The sequence below is a fragment of the Muscardinus avellanarius genome, assembly GCF_963383645.1.
Source record: "Muscardinus avellanarius genome assembly, chromosome: 16".
Taxonomy (NCBI): Eukaryota; Metazoa; Chordata; class Mammalia; order Rodentia; family Gliridae; genus Muscardinus; species Muscardinus avellanarius.
In genome coordinates this window covers 28,155,939-28,170,989 of record NC_137802.1, presented here as the reverse complement: position 1 = coordinate 28,170,989, position 15,051 = coordinate 28,155,939, and the positions used below count along the sequence as shown (strand labels likewise).

The 15,051-nt window shown below is 40.9% G+C and overlaps 1 protein-coding gene across 2 annotated transcripts in view; it reads right to left on the bottom strand.

Moving 5' to 3' along the window:
* The window catches only part of SUZ12 (SUZ12 polycomb repressive complex 2 subunit), a gene marked incomplete at both ends in the record, with an annotated part of 75,500 nt that overhangs the window by 10,736 nt on the left and 49,713 nt on the right, over positions 1–15,051 (bottom strand). For both annotated transcript variants that reach the window (XM_080712386.1, XM_080712387.1), the window contains 2 exons: positions 7,005–7,182; positions 10,058–10,163. In XM_080712386.1, coding sequence (XP_080568512.1) covers positions 7,005–7,182; positions 10,058–10,163 — 284 coding nt within the window. The remainder of the gene's footprint in view (positions 1–7,004; positions 7,183–10,057; positions 10,164–15,051) is intronic.

The following is a 15,051-nucleotide window of genomic DNA, read 5'->3' as shown; positions in this document are numbered from 1 at the left end:
CTCTTGAGCACTGAGGTTAAGTGTGCACAACAATCCTCGGCCAATTTTTCCTTTAAAAATCACCTTTTAGCCGGGTGTGGTGGTGCATGCTTGTAATCCCAGTGCTTGGAAGGCTGAGACAGGAGGATCGCACAGATTCGAAACCACCCCCAGGTACTTAGAGACAGCAACTTAGGCCCCATTTCCAAATAAAATATAAAATAGGTCTGGGAGTATAGCCCAGAGGTAGAAAAGCCCCTGGGTTCCACCCCCAGTACCATTAAAAAAAAAAAGAAAGAAAGAAAAAAGACCTTTTAGAGCTGGACGTGATGGCGCACACTTGTATTCCCAGCACTTATGAGGCTGAGACAGGAGGATTGTAGTTTGTGGAAAGCATCAGCTACATAGGCCCTTTGCAACTCAGTGAGACCCTGTTTCAAAATAAAGAATAAAAAATAGGGTAGGGGGGTGTAGCTCAGATGTAGAATGCCCCTGGGGTTCCATCCCTAGTACTGCAAAAAAAAAAAAAAAAAAAAAAAAAAAAAATCATTTTTTGTAGGTGAAGTGGTACACACTTTAATTCCAGTACTTAGGCCAGGCGTGGTGGTGCATGCTTGTAATCCTCAGCATTCGGGAGGCTGAGACCTGACGATCGTGGTTCGCAGACCTCAGCTACTTATTGAGGCCCTCTGCAAGATCCGGTTTTAAAATAAAGAATAAAAAATAGGGCAGGGGGTGTAGCTCGGAGGTGCCCCTGGGTTCCATCCCCAGACTCGCAAAAAAAAAAAAAAAAAAAAAAAAAAAAAATTTCAGTATTACTTAGGAAACTGAGACAGGAGGATTTCAGGTTCATTGCCAGTTTTAGCAATAGTGAGGCCCTCCGCAACTTAATATGACCTTGTTTCAAAATAAAAAGTGGAAAGGTCTAGGTTGTGTAAACTCAGAGGTGGAATGCTCCTGGGCTCAATCCCTAGTACCACACACACTCCACTTAGCAAGGTGACTAATGAGTTTAATTCCAGTACTTGGGAGACTAAAACAGGAGGATCCAGGTTCAAAGCCAGTATCAGCAAGTTAGCAGGCCATGTGGCATGTTCCAAATAAAAAATAAAATAGGACCGTAGTGATCAGAGAAACAATGGCCCTAGGTTCAGTCCTTAGCACTATCACATACACACACCAAAAAAACACATCTTATACCATCATAAACTTAAACCCCAAGTAATTATACGTGGTCACTATACTGCTTTAAGTACAGTGAAATCAGAGTGTAGTTTTTTTGGGTATTTGTGGTGCTGGGGATATACCCAGGTCCACTCTCATATTGGGAAATTGTTCTATAGCCAGGCCATATACCTAACTATATTATTCTATAGCTGGGCGTGGTGGCACACACTTGTAATCCCCATGCTTGGGAGGTTGAGACAGGAGGATCTCGCAGGATCGAAGCCAGCCTCAGCTGGCCTAAGAGACCCTGTTTCCAAATAAAATATAAATTAGGTCTGGGAGTGTAGCCCAGAGGTAGAAGGCCCCTGGGTTCCATCCCAAGTACCATTAAAAAAAAAAAAAAAAGAGAAAGGCAAATGGCGCTGATGGAACAGCATGGATGGAGTAGAGAAGACTGAACAGAGACTGAACAGACCTCTGCTTTCAATGAAGCCTGACAGCGAGGCTGAAGAAATAGGCTTGAATCAACAGGAAATAGAAGGTTTTTGCCATTTTCTTCTTACCACAAAAAAGAAAAATATATACCATCAATACATATATCAACCAAGTACAGTCCTGAATCTTCTGGGGAACAACACTTCTGCAGTGAAGATCCTAGAAAATGGATCTGTGACAAGGATTTTCAAACTGTGTTACCATCATTTGATCTCTTCTCAAAGTATGGAAAATTATATTCAAAAGCTGGACAAATTGTATAAAGAAAATAAAAGAAGACAAACTATAAAAATGAGCTTAGGATGTGAATTGACCGTGAAATAGAAGACCCCACTTCCTGGAGTCCTGAATTTTACCTCTGGCTGATGAATAACTTGACCTGAGTCTCTTAACCTTTCTTTCTTTCTTTCTTTCTTTCTTTTCTCTCTCTCTCTCTCTCTCTCTCTCTCTCTCTCTCTCTCTCTCTCTCTCTCTGCCACAAGAAGCAATTGAGACCACCTCTGGTTCATTAACAACTTTACAGTTTAAAAGAAAACTGAGGATTCTATAAGAAAATACATTAAAGAAAACTTCCTTCAATTCAATAAACTTTTTTTCAGCAAAAAAAAAAAAAAAAAAAAAAAAGAAAAAAGAAAAAAGAATTGCTTCTGACTGGTTTTTATTCCCACTGCCTAGCATTGAGCAGACATCCACTATGGGCTGATTTATCAGAAATAAGTAAAGACTAATGGTATTGAAATCACCCCAAATCTAAAAGACAATCATTATTTATATAGCTTTTTCTTAGTTTCTTTGCAACTCTTACCTATTTTACTGTCTTCAGAATATTTTGAGAAATTCCAAGACTGCAATTTATTGGGAAATCTTTTTCCTATCTAGGGCCATTTCTTTTCTCTTTATTACAGTCTCCTGCATGTAACCAATGTACAGGATTGGTAAATGTCAAAAACAACAATTTAAGCCTTCTGCCCCCTTAGAACAGATAAAATACATGAATGTTCCAAGGTGAAGGACAATAGTTCTATTACGTAGATATAAAATGAGTGGGGCGTGGTAGTACACACTTGTAATCCCAGCATTTGGGAGGCTGGGACAGGAGGATCGCAGTTCACAGACAGCCTCAGCTACTTAGTGAGGCCCTTTGCAACTCAGTGAGACCCTGTTTCAAAATAAAGAATATAAAACAGGGCAGGGGGTGTAGCTCAGAGATTGAATGCCCCCGGGTTCCATTCCCAGACCCGCAAAAACAAAACAAACAAAAAAAGATATAAAATGAAAGAAACATTACAACCTGGGAGTTAACAGAGAAGGGAGCTGTAACTCCACCTGTAAATGTTTCTTCCACTTAAAATGTACTATAAAATTTCAACCTAGTAGCGCCGGGTGTGGTGGCGCATGCTTGTAATCCCAGTACTTAGGAGGCTGAGACAGGAGGATCACGCAGGTTCAAAGCCAGTCTTAGCTACTTAGTGAGGCTCTCAGCAACTTGGTGAGATCCTGCTTCCAAATAAAATTTAAAAAATAGGTCTGGGAGCCGGGCGTGGTGGCGCACGCTTGTAATCCCCGCGCTTGGGAGGCAGAGACAGGAGGATCGCGCGTGCAGTGGCTTAGGAGACCCTGTTTCCAAATAAAAATGTAAAAATAGGTCTGGGAGTGTAGCCCGGAGGTAGAAGGGCTTCCAGGAACTCCAGTACCACCAAAAAAAAAAAAAAAAAAAAAAAAAAAGGTCTGGGAGTATAACCTGGAGGTAGAAAGCCCCTGGGTTCCACCCCAGTACCTTAAAAAGAAAAAAAAAATTTTTTTTTCAACCTGGTAAAGATCCAAGCTTTTTGTTATTGTTTAGTGGTACTAAGAATTCAATCCAGGAGCAGTCTACTTCTGAGCTACCCTCTCAGTTCTATTATATTTTTTATTTATTTATTTTTCTGGCACTGGGAATTGAACCCAAGGACATTCTACCTATGATCAACATATCCAAGCCCTTTTATATTTTCTTTCTTTCTTTCTTTCTTTCTTTCTTTCTTTCTTTCTTTCTTTCTTTCTTTCTTTTTTTTTTTTTGCAGGTCTGGGGAAGGAACCCAGGGGCATTCGACCTCTGAGCTACAGCCCCTGCCCTATTTTTTATTCTTTATTTTGAAACCAAGCCTCACTGAGTTGCAGAGGGCCTCACTAAGTAGCTGAGGCTGTCTGCAAACTGCAATCCTCCAGTCTCAGCCTCCTGAATGCTGGGATTACAAGCTTGTGCCACCACACCTGGCTTATTCTTTTTTTTTTTTTTAAATTTACTTTTGAAGTACTAGAGATTGAACCTAGGGGCATTCTGCCTCTGAGCTACATCCCCAGCCCTATTTTTTATTCTTTTATTTGGAAACAGGGTCAAAATTGCAAAGGGGCTCATTTAAGAAGATGAGTTTGGCCACAAACCTGCGATCATCCTCCTGTCTCAGCCTCCCAAATACTGGGATCCCAACTGTGTGCCACCATTCTCGCACGACTTATATTTTATTTAGAAACAGGGCCCAAGTTTCTGAGTATCTTGGTCTAAATTTCTGAGTATCTCAGTAAACTACTGAGGTTGGTCTGGAATTTGTGATCCTCCTGTCTCAACCTCCCAAATAAATGTGCCACCAAGCCTGGCTAAAAATACAGGTTTTGAGAAACCTTTTTCAGCCTCAAAATTGTAAAAACACTCTCAATTTCTTGGCACTAGAGAGTAAACTGAGGGGCATTCTAACTCAGCTACACCGTCACACTTTACTTTTTCTTTTCTTTTTTTTAGTACCAGGGATAAAACTCAGAGGCATTCTACCTCCAAGCTATACCTCCAGCCCTATTTTTTATTCTTTATTTTGAAACAGGGTCCACTGAGTTGAAAAGGGCCTTACTAAAAGCTGAAGCTGAGCCGGGAGTGGTGGCGCACGCTTGTATTCCCAAGCATTCCGGAGGCTGAGACCGGAGGATCACGGTTTGCGTCCAGCCTCAGCTACTTAGTGAGGCCCTCTGCAACTCAGTGAGACCTGGTTTCAGAATAAAGGATAAAAAATAGGGTAGGAGGTGTAGCTCAGAGGTTGAATGCCCCTGGGTTCCACCACCAGACCCGCAAAAAAAATATAAATAAATAGATAGATAGATAGATAGCTGAAGCTGCCCACTAACCACAATCCTCCTCACTCAGCTTCCCAAATGCTGGGATTACAAGCATGTGCCACCATGCCCAGGCCACCCTCACACTTTTTAATTTTTTATCTTGAAAACTGGCCTCTCTAGATTGTTTGTTGAGACTACCCTCACCTGTAATCCTCCTGTCTTAGCCTCCTAAGTACGGAGAGTATAGATGTGTCCCAGTGTGCATAGCTTCTCAAATTAACTCACTTCTACATCTCAGTTTGAGAGAGATTATAAAATATATCATTCTAACCCTTCTCTCCTTTTGTTGTGGTACTCAGGATTGAAGCCAGATCCTTGGGCAGTCTAGGCAAGCCCTCTACTGCTGAGCTACATTCCCAGGACTTTTTGTGCATGTATAGTACTGAGGACTGAACTCAAAGGGATTCTACCTCCAAGCTACACCCCCAGCAATATTTTATTTCTTATTTTAAAACAGGGTCTTGCCAAGTTTCTGAGGCTGGCTGTGAAGCTGCAATCCTTCTGTCTCAGTCTCCCACATACTGGGATTATAAGCACGTACCATTATGCTCAACCCTATTTTTTAATCTGGTACAGGCTCTCACAAAATTGCCCAGGATAACCTCAAACTATGATCCTCCTGCCTCAGCCTTGCTTGACCTATAGACATGAATTTGGCAGTTTCAAAGCACTTTACAGAAACAACTGAAAAATCGAAAGACCAATGTGAAAACCAATTATTCTCTCCTGAGTTTGTTACAAATTTAGTGAAAAAAAAAACTTGTTCTAAACTGACATGAGGAGCCAGGCGTATGGCACACACTAATCCCAACACTTGGGAGGCTGAGACGGGAGGATCGTGGTTCACGAACAATCTCAGCTACTTAGTGAGGCCCTTTGCAACTCAGTGAGACCCTGTTTCAGAATAAAGAATAAAAAAAACAGAGCTAGGGGTGTAGCTTGGAGGTAGTATGCTCCTGAGTTCCATGACATCCCTGACAACACAAATGTAAATAAACTAACTGATATGAGGAAAATCTATGGATATCACTTGGAAGTATTATATTTCTCTTACACACACACACACACACACACACACACACACACACACACACACGTTTACAGTATTAAAAGAAAAATGAAAATTCCCAGATGCACCTGGCATACAGATTCTAGATAAAAAATCATCTATCAGTATTTTTAAACAAAACTTTACATTTAATATAGAAAAATCTTGATTTACCATGGCTAATTACCTGGTAAATCAAATATTTACAAGGGATAATTACATGGAGCAAAATACAAATGAATTAATGTAAGGTATAAATCTTAACTCTGAAACAATTTTTTTTTTTTTGGGTGGTACTGGGGTTCCTGGAAACCCTACACTCCCAGAACTGTTTTATATTTTTATTTGGAAATAGGGTCCCTTAAGCCAGCGAAGCTGGCTTCGAACCTGTGCAATCCTCCTGTCTCTGCCTCCCAAGCACAGGGATTACAAGCGTGTGCCACCATGCCCGGCTTTCTTTTTGTGATACCAGAGATGGAACCCAGGGGCATTGTACCTCCTAAGTACACTCCCAGTCCTATTTTTTAGTCTTTTATTATTTATTTATTTATTTATTTTTTGGTGGTACTGAAGGTGGAACCCAGAGGCTTTCTACCTCTGGGCTATAGTCCCAGACCCATTTTACATTTTATTTGGAGACAGGGTCTCACTAAGTTGCTGAGAGCCTCACTACTTAAGTAGCTGAGGCTGGCTTCGAACCTGCACGATCCTCCTATCTCAGCCTCCCAAGCGTGGGGATTACAAGCGTGTGCCACCACGCCCGGCAGTCTTTTTATTTTTGAAACATGGCCTCAGTGAGTTGCGAAGGGCATCGCTAAGTAGCTGGTGCTTGCTCAAACCGTGATCCTCCAGTCTCCGCCTCCCAAATGCTTGGATTACAAGTGTGAGCCACCATGCCTGGCTCATCATCATCATCATATCATATCATCATTTTACCATAATGGGGATGGAACCCAGGGACACTGTACCTCCAAGCTACACCCATATCCCTATTTTTTATTCTTTATTTTGAAACAGGGTCTCAAAGACTTGCAAAGGGCTTCACTAAGTAGCTGAGGCTGTCCTTGTACCTTGATCCTCCTGTCCCAGCCTCCTAAATGCTGGGATTACAAGGGTATTATACCACACCCAGTTTGAAACCATTATTTTGATAGCAATGCATTTTTACCAATAGTTTGCGTCGGCTTCACTGAACCAGGCTTGTTTTCTTGATGGAGACTCTCTGAATTTCTAGTGGCAAGAGGCTTGGCAATAGGAGCTGTAGATTTATCATTAGTTTCTCCTGTCCAACGAAGAGTGAACTGCAATGTGGGTCCCTGAGAAAACGTTTCAAATGGAGGCAGCCTCTAAATAATAAAACACATGGAGTGATGATTCACACAATGAACTGAAAAAAATTATAGGGATAAAAAAATTATGGGTGAGTCAATGTGTCTTAAATTTAATATTAGGCATGGCTAAAGTGTGGAACAATAGGGACTGTAGAACTGGAGAGTTCAAGCTTTCCAATGTGGAAGTCACATAACAACAGCTAAACTGCAGCTATGTAGAAACACTGACCCAGAATAACCATATTTTCCTGTTTTCAAAATATTTGGGCTGAGGAACCAGGTGTGGTGGTGTACATCTGTAATCTTTGTACTTTGAGAGTCTGAGATAGGAGGATCCCTGGTTCAAGACCAACTCATGACCTATTCGTTCCTTTATGCAAACTGAGCAGCTTATAAAATTTAGCAACTTTCCTTAATATCTCTCAGCTTCACTGACAGTAACTGCCCTGTGTCCAAATAATCTTCTCAAAGGTCCAATGAGTTCTAACCTACTTTACTGTCAGAGAACTTCCTAAGTTGCTGAGGCTGGCTTTGAACCTATAATCTTCCTGTCTCAGCCTCCTAAGAACTACAATTACAGTCATGTACCAATCAAAACCAAATGAAATAATTCTTTAAAAACAGTAATCTTTTTTTTTTTTTTGCGAGTCTGGGGATGGAACCCAGGAGCATACGACCTCCGAGCTACACGTCCTACCCTATTCTTTTTTTTTTTTTTTTTTGTGGTACTGGGGTTCCTGGAAGCCCTTCTACCTCCGGGCTACACTCCCAGACCTATTTTTATATTTTTATTTGGAAACAGGGTCTCTTAAGCCAGGGAGGCTGGCTTTGAACCTGTGCCATCTTCCTGCCTCCGCCTCCCAAGTACAGGGATTACAAGTGTGCGCCACCACGCCTGGCCTCTATTTTTTATTCTTTATTTTGAAACCAGGACTTACTGAGTTGCAGAGGACCTCATTAAGTAGCTGAGGCTGTCTGTGAACTGCGATCCTCCGGTCTCAACCTCCAGAATACTGGGATTACAAACGTGTGTCACCTTGCTCGGCTTACTGTAATATTTAAGGATAGGACAGGCCACTTCCAGCCTTAGAATTGTAGACTCTCTTAGGTTATAAATTTTTATTTATTTCTTATTTTGAAACATGGTCTCATTAAGTTGAAGAGGGTCTCACTAAGAAGCTGATAAATTCTCTTGTCTCAGCCTCCCAAGTACTGCGATTACAAGCATGTACCACCACACCAGCTATTTATAAATTTATTTATTGTATTGGGACTGTACCCAGGGGCATTCTATCCCTGAGCTACATTCCTGGCCCTATTTTTATCTTAAAATAGGGTCTTGTTAGGATGCTGAGGCTGGCTTTGAACCTGAGCTCCTCCTGTGTCAGCCTCCCACATACTGGGATTACAAGGCTTGTGCCATTACACCAAACCTCTGGTTACGTCTTTACCCACTCTTATTATTTTTTGTTGTTGTGGTGGTACTGGGGATGGAACCCAGGGGCAATCTACCTCCAAGCTCCACTCCCAGCCCTATGGGGTTGACCCAAGGGCCTTGTGTATACTAATAAGTACATAAAATACTACAGTGCCATACCAGGCCCCTTATTGATTTATAAAACTTAGGAATTCATAATATTAGCACTTTATGCTACAAATATTTTTGGTTCATCTTTTCTTTTGCAGTACGAGGGAACAAACCCTGGACCTCAAGCATGCTAAGCAAGTACTCTACACTGAGCTACAGCTCCACTTCTGTTTTTATTTATTCACTTTTCTTGTACTGGGGATTGAACCCAGGGACATTCTATTTCAGTCACAAGACAGCCCTTTATATTCTGAAACAGTCTCCCTAAGTTGTGGAGGGCTTCACTAAGTAGCTGAGGCTGGTTGAGAACTTACAATCCTGTCTCAGCCTCCCAAGTTGTGAGATTACAAGCATGTGCCCCAGCTCTATTCATTATTCCTTTTTTTTTTTTGTCAGTCTGGGGATGGAACCCAGGAGTATTCAACCTCTGAGCTAAACCCCCCTGCCCTACTTTGTATTTTTTTATTTTGAAACAGGTTCTCACTAAGTTGTAGAAGCCCTTAATAAGTAGCTGAAGTTGTCCGTGATCTGTGATCCTCCTGTCTCAACCTCCCGAATGCTGGGACTTCAGACATGCGCCACCACGTCTGGCTTCTATTAATTCTTTTTTAAGTATACATTCTGCATATCTCTTGATAAATTTATTAATAGTCAATACATGTTACCAACCACTACATATTAATGAGTTTAAAATAGCAGTTAACATTTACTGAATACTTATATGCCAGGCAGAATGATAAAATTATTTTATTAAAGATCTCACGTAATCCAACAAGTCCATCCTTCATTTTACAGAAAATTGAGACATTAAGAAGTACCCTGCCAAATGCCACACAGGTAGGTGGCAAAGATCTGACTCAGCTACAGTCTAACTCTAAAAACAATGTCTTCTATTAAATACTCTAGATCATTTCACTTGTGTTTTAAATATTCAATTAATGTTAACTTAAGTATTAAAACAATGAACTCTTTACTTCTAACATGAATTTGCATGTGGAAACAAAAACATTAACCAAAAATAGAAATTTTTTTTTTTTTTTTTTTTTTGGTGGTACTGCAGGTGGAAAGGAGGAGCTCCTCTACCTCCAAGCTATAATTCCAGACCCATTTTATATTTTATTTGGAAACAGGGTCTCATTAAGTTGCTGAGAGCCTCACTAAGTAGCTGAGGCTGGCTTTGAACCTGTGCAATCCTCCTGTCTCAGCCTCCTAAGCGCTGGGATTACAAGCGTGCGCCACCACGCCTGGCCAAATATAGAAGTTTATAGTTACAAGTTGCTCAGCCTTCTATGTAGTCCATACCTTCCCATCAAGAATAGTCTCCCATGTTGCTCTTTTCTTGCTTATTGGACAATCTTCCATTTCCTGCATGGCAACTTCATATTCCCCATCTAAAAGCTGTAAGCGCCTGTTAAATGACAAACACATATAAAGTAACCTGTGTATCATTTTAGGTACACAAATTTGACATCTTTACACTAAAAAGCATTTATCAAAATTATAAACTAGCTTACATACTCAACATGATTTAAAAATATAACTACACATCAATACCAACAAAAGAAAAAATTTTTTTTCTTTGAAACAGGGTCTCATTAAGTTGCAGAGGGCCCATGTTGTTGAGATTGGCCACGAACCTGCAATCCTCCTGTCTCAGCTCCCTAAGTATTGAAAGAACAAGTGTGGAACACCAAGCCATTTTTGGGTAATGGAGGTTGAACGCAGGAGCATTCTACCTCCAAACTATACCTCTGCTACTATTTTTAATCCTTTATTTTGAAACTGGGTCTAAGTTGCAGAGGGCCTACGTAGTTGAGATTAGCCATCTTCCTGTCTCAGATTCCCAAGTACTGAGATTCTAAACATGGGCCACAAAACCCAGATCTCAATACATATTTTATGGGTATCGGGCACGGTGGCACACATTTGTAATCCCAGTATTAGGAAAGCTGAGACTGAAAGATTGCAGGTTTGCGGCCAGCCTCAACTACTTAGCAAGGCCCTTTTGCAACTCAGTGAGACTCTTTCAAAATGAAGGATAAAAGCTGGGCGTGGTGGGGCAATCTTGTAATCTCTGCACTTGACAGGAGTAACGTGCAGATTTAAAGCCAGCCTCAGCTACTTAGTGAGGCCCTCAGCAACTTAATGAGACCCTGTTTCCAAATAAAATATAAAATAGGTCTGGGATTATAACCCGGAGGTAGAAAGCCTCTGGGCTCCACCCCCCAGTACCACAAAAAATAAATAATAAATAAAAAATAGGGCTGGGGGTGTAACTGGAGGTACAATGCCCCTGGGTTCCATTTCTAGTACTGAAAAAATATATATATAAATATATATATATATATGTTTTGTGAAAGAATAAATATGGTTGGATCAAAGAGTCCATTACATGGTAGTTTCAATGTGTAGGTACATGTTTGTGTGTATATACATATTGTTTATATTTTCCATTCCTTTAAATATTATGTAAAGTAACTATTACTCTCAACACCATTATTTTACCAAGCTCAATAGTTAACTGTACCTAACAAGTACTTAGCTGTTCTTCATCAACCTTAGAAAAATCCTATTAAGTGATAATTATGTGCCAGGCACTTATCTTCCCAACAACTTTATGACCTAGGTGCTGCTACTCCATTTTCAAAACAGGACATTGAAGCACAGAAACATGAAGTTACTTGCCTTGAGATCACAGAATAAATGGCAAGATCTATCAAGTAAATCTAGACAACCTACACCTAAAGTTTGAAACCTTTTTTTCTTTTTGGTGGTACTGGGGATAGAACCCAGGGGCTTTTTTGCCTCCAGGCTATACTCCCAGACCTATTTTATACTTTATTTGGAAACTGGGTCTCAGTAAGTTGCCAAGAGCCTAAGTAGCTGAGGCTGGCTTCGAACCTGTGCGATCCTCCTGTCTTAGCCTCCCAAGCATGGGGATGACAAGCGTGCGTCACCATGCCTGGCAAATTTAAAACTTTTTAGTACTAGAATTACTGGCATGCACCACCATGCTTGGCTAAGTCTATCTTTTTTTTTTGTGGCACTGGGGACTGGGGATGGAACCCTGGAGTATTCTACCCCGAACTACACCCTCATCCCTGTTTTTTTATTCTTTATTTTCAAACAAGGTCTCACTGAGTTGCAAAGGGCCTAAGTACCTGAGGTTGTTCAGGAACCATAATCCTCCAGTCAGGCCTCCCAGATGCTAAGATTACAAGCATGCGCCACCATGCCTGGCAAGTGTATCTTTTAATATATATATATAAAAAAATAGCAGTCATGGTGGCACACACTTGTAATACCAGTACTTGGGAGGCTGGGACAGGAGGATCATAAGTTCATGGTCAGCCTCAGATAGTGAGGCCTCCCACCATTCAGTGAGACCCTGTTTCCAAATAAAGAGGTAAAAAATGGGGCTGAGGATGTAACTCAGGTAGAATGTCACATGTTCAACACCTAGCAGTGAAAAATGAAGAAAAAAAAAGTACTAAAACTTTTGGATTTCTACCCTTTATGTCTATGATTATGATGTAATCTGTGTGTGTGTGTGAGAGAGAGAGAGAGAGGGAGAGAATATATATATACACACACACACACACACACACACACACACACAGGGGCATTCTACCTCTGTGCCAAACCTCCAGCTCTATTTTTTCTTTATTTTGAAACGGTCTCAGCGACTTGCGAAGCTGACCTAAGTAGTTGAGGCTGACCATGAACTAAAATCCCCTTGTCTCAGCCTTCCAAATGCTAGATTACAAGTGTGCGCCACCACGCCTAGGTTATGACTTTAGTCTACTTTCATAGTTGTACTAAGCAAAGTTAGAAAATTTTTTTTTAATTAAACTGGGAATTGAACACGGGCATTCAATCTACCAGATACTCCACCAGCCCTATTTTTTTTTTTTTTTAATTTTTTACTTTGAACAGGACTTCCCCAAGTTGTGAAGGGCCTAAGTAGATGAGGCTGGCTGGGAATTGCGATCCTCCTGTCTAGGCCTCCCAAGTACTGAGATTACAAGCTTATACCATTCCCAACTTCTCAAATTTTTTTTTTTTTTTTTTTTTTTTTTTTTGGTAATACTGGGAAGTGGAACCCAGGGGCTTTCTACCTCCGGGCTACACGTCCAGACTTATTTTTTATAATTTATTTGGAAACAGGGTCTAAGTTGCTGAGAGCCTCACTAAGTAGCTAAGGCTGGCTTCGTACGTATGCAATACTCCTGTTTCAGCCTCCCAAGTGCTGGGATTACAAGGGTGTGCCACCATGCCTAGCTCTTATTCATCTATTTTTAAACCCTTATTTATTTAGTGGAATATGTTAACAATCTTATAGTACTATTTAAAAGGTACTTCCACCATGCTTTTCATGGCTACATAATACTTAGTTTTATAACTGTATGTGTGATAGCTGCAATCCAGTGCCTTCTCCTACTTATAATGTATGAAGTCCCCCACCCCTCCTGAACAGCATTTTACCACATTTTCTGATCTGTCAATCTCATAAGTGAAAAGATGGCATCTCAGTGCTTTTTTTTTCCCCCAGTACTGGGGATAGAACTCAGGGGCATTCTATCCCCGAGCTATACCTCCAGCCTTATTTTTTATTCTTTATTTTGAAACAGGGTCTCACGGAGTTGGGAAGGACCTGACTAAGTAGCTGAGGCTGTCCACGAACTGTTATCCTCCCACCTCAGCCACCCAAATGCTGGAATTACAAGTGTGTGCTACCACTCCCGGCAGCTCAGAGTACTTTTAATCCAGATGTCTTATTTGTTTAATTTATTCAAGAACCACATGTATAGCTGAGTGCTATGGCATACAATTATAATCACAATACTTCAGAGGCTGAGACAAGAGGATCACAGGTTCCCAGGCAACCTCAGGTACTTAGTGAGGCCCTCTGCAATTTAGTGAGACTGTTAACAAAAAAAAAAAAAAAAAAAAAAAATCCAGGCGCGGTGGGTACACAATTGTAATCCCAGTATTTGGGAGGCTAAGACAGTAGGATTGCAAAGGTTCTAAGCCAGCCTCAGGTACTTAGTGAGGCCCTTTGCAACTCAGCAAGACCCTGTTTTAAACTAAAGAGTAAGCTGGGCATGGTGGCGCAGGTTTGTAATCCCCATGCTTGGAAGGTGAAGACCCTCAGGAGGATCATGCAGGTTCGAAGCCAGTCGTGCTGGCTTAAGAGACCCTGTTTCCAAATTTTAAAAAAGTATAAAAATAGGTCTGGAAGTGTAGCCCGGAGGTAGAGTGTTTCCAGAAACCCCAGTACTACCAAAATAAATAAATAAAAATAAAATAAAGAGTAAAAAATAGGGCTGGGATGTTGGTTGGAGGTAGAATATTCCTGAGTTCCAACCCCAGTACTGCAAAAGAGAGGGGGGGGAGGGGAGGGGAGGGGAGGGGAGAGGAGAGGAGAGGAGAAGAGAGAGAGAGAGAAAGTAGCCTCAAATACCTTACTATTCTAGAAAAATTTTTAAAAAGCTTAAAGAAGCCGGAATGCTTGTAATCCCAGTATTTGGGAGGATCGCAGTTTGAGGACAGCCTCGGTTTCATAGTGAGGCCCTTTGCAACTCAGCGAGACACTGTTTCAAAATAAAGAATAAAAAATAGGGCTGGGGGATGTAACTCGGTAGAATGCCCCTGAGTTCCATCCCCAGTACCACACACACACACACACAAAAAAAAAAACCTTAAAAAAAAAAAAAGCCCAAAGGACAAAAGATCCTGCTTAGAGGGGCTCCTTCTGATCAATTTTCAGATTATTTGAGCATTAAAGTGAATAATGGTGCAGGCTGGGCATGGTGGTGCATGCTTGTAATCTCAGCATTTTTGAGGCTGACTGGAGGAATGAAGTTTGCCGACAGCCTCAGCCACTTACTGAAGTCCTTTGCAATTCAGTCAGACCCTGTTTCAAAATAAAGAATAAAAAACAGGGCTAGGGGCATAGCTCGGAGGTAGAATGCCCTTGGGTTCCATCCCCCCCGTGTAGAAGAAAAAAAAAAAATGGTGAAAAACAACATGAATACAATAGAAGAATTTGAATAAAATAATTATTATATAGTGATAAAAAATAAGATTCATCAATGAATGTTTAAATACTGGGAGAAAAGATACGAAAAATAAAAGAACATTCATCTAAGTTTATGTATTTCCAATAGAGATTACTGTTTTTTGAGAGAGAGAGAGAGAGAGAGAGAGAGAGATTGATTGATTTTGTGTGTGTGTGTGTGTGTGTGTGTGTGTGTGTGTGTGTGTGTGTACTGCTTGGAATTGAACCCAGGGGA